At 34.8% G+C, this 5,467-nt stretch overlaps 1 protein-coding gene across 2 annotated transcripts; it reads left to right on the top strand.

Moving 5' to 3' along the window:
* Positions 1–1,297: 1,297 nt before the first annotated feature.
* LOC100248183 (GDSL esterase/lipase At5g03610) lies at positions 1,298–3,715 on the top strand. Of its 2 annotated transcripts, XM_002262988.4 has the most exons (5): positions 1,301–1,636; positions 1,769–1,936; positions 2,307–2,578; positions 2,742–3,048; positions 3,382–3,715. In XM_002262988.4, exons 1-5 carry the CDS (start codon positions 1,567–1,569, stop codon positions 3,594–3,596), a joined length of 1,032 nt encoding a protein of 343 aa, XP_002263024.1. In that variant the 5' UTR covers positions 1,301–1,566; the 3' UTR covers positions 3,597–3,715. The 2 variants fall into 2 exon arrangements, with proteins under 2 accessions (XP_019079484.1, XP_002263024.1); XM_019223939.2 differs by lacking the exon at positions 1,769–1,936 and having other exon boundaries at positions 1,298–1,636.
* Positions 3,716–5,467: the final 1,752 nt, after the last annotated feature.

Below are 5,467 nucleotides of genomic sequence, written 5' to 3'. Positions count from 1 at the left end.
GATGTAATTTTTGTAATAACTATGTAAGTTAATTTTAAAATGGGCTTCTTATAATGAAGTTACATTTGGGCTGCAATGTTTGGCGCACTAACCAATGAATTGAAGCCAGCATGTTTGTTCCTCATGCATTAATCCCATACATCTGCAGGTTCTTCGAAAACTATTACCCTTCTAGCTTATAGGATGTATTTCTTAATCCAAGTTCCCTCTCAAACAATGTATTTAATAGAGGATAAGCTTTCTTAAAACAAAAAAAAAAAAACAAAAAACAAAACAAAACCGGCCTTTACAAGTGTGCAGGCGTTTTCGCTTTAAAAACTAATTTATCAATGATTATGAAAGTACTAAAAACAAAACTTAAAGAGCATGATATTGATGTAACTTTATTCTCCTCCTCCTCCTCCTCCTCCTCTTTCTTCTTCTTCTTCTTCTTCTTCTTATTATTATTATTATTATTATTATTATTAATAATAATAATAAGTAATGGAAGTGAATCCAAACCCAATATTATAATAATTATTGTTTGTTTGTTTACTTATTTACTATAAATGTGATACATGCATGGCACCATTACAAAATCAAGGCAGATCCTAACAGTAATCTCTTTTAATTTATTTATTTATTTTTAAAAAAAATTGCAAATGTTATACATGACAGTCATGAGGCTCATGACAAATACAAGGCAAAGCCCTAACAGCAAAAGTTTTTATTTTATTTATTTATTAAATAAGGCATCAATAGAGGAAGTGATATGCCCTAATCACATACTTTAATTTTTCTATGCACATGGGCTCAGAGATTATAGGCAGTACTCACGGCTAGGAAAGCTAGGGAAGTCAGGAATCTTTACATGCTATCAACACCCACTTGAAAGATGTAGACTATACAGACATTTGATTTGAAAGAAGATTGGAACTCTTGAATTTCTCCCCAATTCTTTCCCATTGAAATTTATTTTTTGTGGTTGTTCTCCATCCCTGAAAATGATTCACGTTACGGTCACTGGTAAGGTAAGGACAGAGAGGAATGTACATGCTATCAGCTTTCCTTGTCCACTAGTAGAAATCAAGAAATGGCTACTATATTTAACAGGAGTCGTGAGCTGTGGCCAATGGACAGACGCACATTTGTTTCAGGCTCGTTGAACATGAGCCGCACATCTTGTCCCCTAGGTTGGAACTCGTGTTTTTTCATTTTTGTAAGTATTCAATAATTGACATACAAAATTTATTCAGAAATTGTTGTATGATTTCTTTGTCTTTGAAATGGGGATCAGATAATCCATCTCAACACCTTATCTCAACTCAGACCTCTAAGTATTTGCTCAAGACAAATGATGGATCGACCTGGACTTTATCTGAGCGAAGACTCATCACGCACTGGGGCTTTCTATTATTTTCACTATTTCTCAGGTCCAATTATAATAAATTTTAAATTCAACTGAAAACTGATAATAGACTTTTGGCTTATGCAAGTGAGATAGCTGTCATCTCTCTCTTTCAAAGTCTCTCTACAAAGGAAGGTTCCTATCTCTTAACAGCTCCTACACCTGGAATCTGTTCGCTAATGGAGAAGGAAAGCCACTTCTTCATCGTCTGTTTTTGTCTCTTCATTTGCTTTAAAACTATTGCTACAGGTACATGTTCTGAGATCTAGCCTTATAACTTTGGCTAACTGGTAGCTAGAAAACATTGGTGTCTGTGGAACTAAAGTTTGGCATTCTTCCATCTTCTATATATATCTTACATTGCATTAATACTTGGCACAGAAGCTCATGCTCATGGCTTCACCAAGCTTTTCGTGTTTGGAGACTCCTATGTTGATACTGGGAATAGGAATTTCAGTGCTAGGTCATGGAACCAACCATATGGAATCACTCTTCCTGGTAAACCGGCTGGCCACTACTCAAACGGTCGCGTCTTCAGTGACTACATAGGTCCTCTCTCTTCTCTTATGACCTAGCTATATTCTACAAAAATTGATTTATTTTTATATATTTTTCTGAAAATTTTTGGCCTGCATATTTTTCCAAAAACCTTTATTTGAGGGGTGGATCTTCTCCTTTCTTATTCCTTTCCTTTTGAAAAGCAATAAATTTTTGTTTGCTAGGAGAAAAAATAGTTGCTTAAGTGCACGTAATTCACCCTAGTATGATGTGGAAATAATATTCTTCCAAGAATCCTGAAGGGGAAAAAAGAAGTGAAGAATAAAGAAAGAAGATAAAGGTCTGTATTCTCTTCTTCTGTTCATCATTTATTTCATCTAATTATACTTTTATCTTCTGTCTGAACTGCATGAAAAAATAGCTTCATGGATGGGTATAAGGTCCCCTACACCATATAGATGGAGAAAAATGGAGAATACATCCCTGGAATATGGAATGAATTTTGCTTTCGGAGGGACCGGGGTCTTTGATACCCTGGTCAGTGCACCAAACATGACAATCCAAATCGATCTTTTTCAAAGACAACTCCAAAAGAAACTCTATACCAAGGTTGATCTTAACTCCTCCATTGCTCTGGTATCTCTGGCCGGCAATGACTATACTGCATACCTTGCCAGAAATGGCACTACTGAGGTGAGTTCTCCTTAGATTAATTATGGGTTTTAATTAGCAGATCCTGTACTCTAAAAAGGTCATATGATTTAATGACCTTCAATGAATTTTTTTGTGAACTTTTTCTAGTTTTATTTTTCTAAACAACCCTAGCTGCTGATCTTTTATGCCTGTACCTCTATAGGGTTTGTCAGCCTTCACTAAATCAATGATTAAGCAGCTTGGCTTGAACCTACAACGCATTCAAGGTTTAGGAGTGCGGAAAATAGCGGTTATGAATATACAGCCTCTTGGATGTTTGCCTTCAGAAACTATCTCAGATTTGTACAAGAATTGCAGCACATCGGGCAATTCAGTTGCCTTGTTTCACAACCAAGTATTGGAGAAAACCGTGGAAAAGCTGAACAACAAGAGCAAGGAATCTGTGTTTGTAATTCTCAACATGTACAAGGCATTTTTGTCTGCATTGAAGAAGCAAGCGAGCCAACCAGGTATTTTCCCATTTGTACATGATACAAATATTGCACTGATTTTGCCACATAATGGGCAGCCTTGGGCCTGAAATTGAGGCCTAGTCTCAGCCACAGGCTTGGCCCAAAGTATGCTCAGATATGGAGTATGGACCAACCATGGGCTGTGCTTGCCCTTGATTTAAAACCCGGTCTCAATTTGAATAAGCTTCAGGCTGGGATCGATGGGCCATGGTGGGGCTTTCCTTGGCCATCATTGGAAATGCAACTCATTACTGATAATTACATTTATTTTTTATTTTTTCCAAAATAAAAATAAATAGCAAACAAACTCCTTTTGCAACTTGTGTGCAGGAACTCTGAAGTTTAAGGATCCATTGAGGCCATGTTGCGAAGCAGTGAGTACTGGATATAAATGCGGGAACACAGAGCATGGAAAGAGGATGTACGTTGTATGCAACAACCCCAACTCAACATTCTTTTGGGATGATGTTCACCCTTCGCAGGCAGGCTGGCGTGCAGTTTACTTAGCATTAAAATCTTCCGCATACTCACTTGCTCTTATGTAGCCTTGTGCTTTTTAACTTTGCATGCTCTGTTTTATTTTTCTCCTTAGGTATCTACAGATTCCAAATTGGAAGTATGGGATTTATAAGTGAGTTTTGGGGCAAAATATAACATCGTGGCATAATATGAGGCAAGTAGCGTAGCAGGGACGCAGAGATCTAAAAAGGAATAAAACTAGAATTGATATATGGTTTGGACACCATCTTCAAAGGTATTATGGACAGTAAGGAAAGATAACAAACCAGTCAACTGTGGGATTTTTTATTTTTATTTTTAGATAACTTTAATATATGTAGGAAAATTGTACCGCACCGAAGTGGGTGCCAAACTTCCCAAACTTTTTGTCCATTGGATGAAAAGCTTTCAATCTAGACTATCCATATGGATAATGGATTTTTTTTTTTAAAAAAAAAAAAGAAAAAGAAAAGGAAAAAAGAAAAGGTGCAATGATGGTATCTCCCCTCTATCCGCCTTTTTCTCCATTTTCTTTTCCAAAGTTTTTAAAGGTGAAGGCATAAGACTATACATTTTTTTGCCCATGAGACAAGATGTAAGTCTTGAAACGTTGAGACGTAAGCCTTTTAGACCCTCATTTTGTAATTAATAAATATTTTAAAATATATACAAAATAAAAATAAATGGCATAAATTAAAAACATGAAAACAATCCATTAGAATTATAAAAAAACCTTACTAGTTTCATACTTTCAAATCAAATCAAAATTAAGTCACAATAGAAAATAAAGGCAATCATACTACTAGTTCCAAACTTTCACAAACAATCATAACCAAGTCACAAAATATCAAATAGAGTTAAACACATATCACTAGAAGGTTTTAACTTAAATCATCATCTCCAATATCATCATCATTCTCATCCAATGTATCAATAGTAGCAAAGTTCTCACTATCTAATCCTCCAATTTCATCTAACTCCTCATCTTCATGAATTGGTGTCAAATTCAACTCCTTCCCTTTGCCTTTGTCTCCACTTTTATCTAGCATAAAGTATAAATTAGGTATAAATGTTATAAGTTCGTTAATACATTTCATAAAATTTATAACTTAAAATATTTAGTACTTGCTTGCAAATTCATCATGTTTTCTTTTGTTGAAATGTGAGGAAACCATGTTGCCCAATGACACTTGAGTCTCTTGGTCTTGGGATGGCAATCTAATGGCATCAATATTAAATAGCTCATTATCTTCAAGCCAACATAGATCTTGCAAGAAGAGGGGATCTTCTTTCTTTGCAATGCATTCATCATCCGAATCAATTTCATCTACTAAAATTGAATCAATATTTTGTTTTCTTTATAGACTTAGCTCTCTCAATCTAGTGTTCATACACTAGAGCATTTAACCTTTGATGTTTAAGTCTATTTCTCTTTTTGGTATGAATCTACAAATAATAAAAGAAAAAAATTTATATGTTGAATTTAAATTAAAATTCTCTAACATTAGAATAAAAATGTACATACTAATTTTTTTTTTAAAAAATAGAAGTATTATTGATTCAAAAGTGCTCCATTTTCTCCCACATCCCAAAGCAATACAAGTGAGGCTAAGGACTCGAACAACAAACTTTTACAACTCTGGTGTGTAACCCCCAAAGTGCATCCATCAACTCATAGGACTTCTTAATTTTCAAGAATCAATTGTAATATGATTTCCAAATTCACCTATTGTTTGGTCATATGAGTCCAACTGAATGTCAAGTTCTAAACATTCTTCGTAATCTAACATCTTATCCATGCATTATAATAATCCCTTCCTCACCTCATCCACATTAGAAGACTTATCTTCATAATACAATTGAGGATTAAGATAATAACCTATTGTATGTAAAGGTTGATGAAGTTGTAGAGTCCATC

Source organism: Vitis vinifera, chromosome 13 (assembly GCF_030704535.1).
Source record: "Vitis vinifera cultivar Pinot Noir 40024 chromosome 13, ASM3070453v1".
NCBI lineage: Eukaryota > Viridiplantae > Streptophyta > Magnoliopsida > Vitales > Vitaceae > Vitis > Vitis vinifera.
This window is presented reverse-complemented; position numbering and strand designations above follow the sequence as displayed.

Coding starts and splice junctions, on each gene's coding strand:
- LOC100248183 (XM_002262988.4), top strand. CDS start 1,567: ATGGAGAAGGAAAGCCACTTCTTCATCGTCTGTTTTTGTCTCTTCATT. Junction 2,579..2,741: donor CCAGAAATGGCACTACTGAG/GTGAGTTCTCCT, acceptor GTACCTCTATAG/GGTTTGTCAGCCTTCACTAA. Junction 3,049..3,381: donor GAAGCAAGCGAGCCAACCAG/GTATTTTCCCAT, acceptor ACTTGTGTGCAG/GAACTCTGAAGTTTAAGGAT.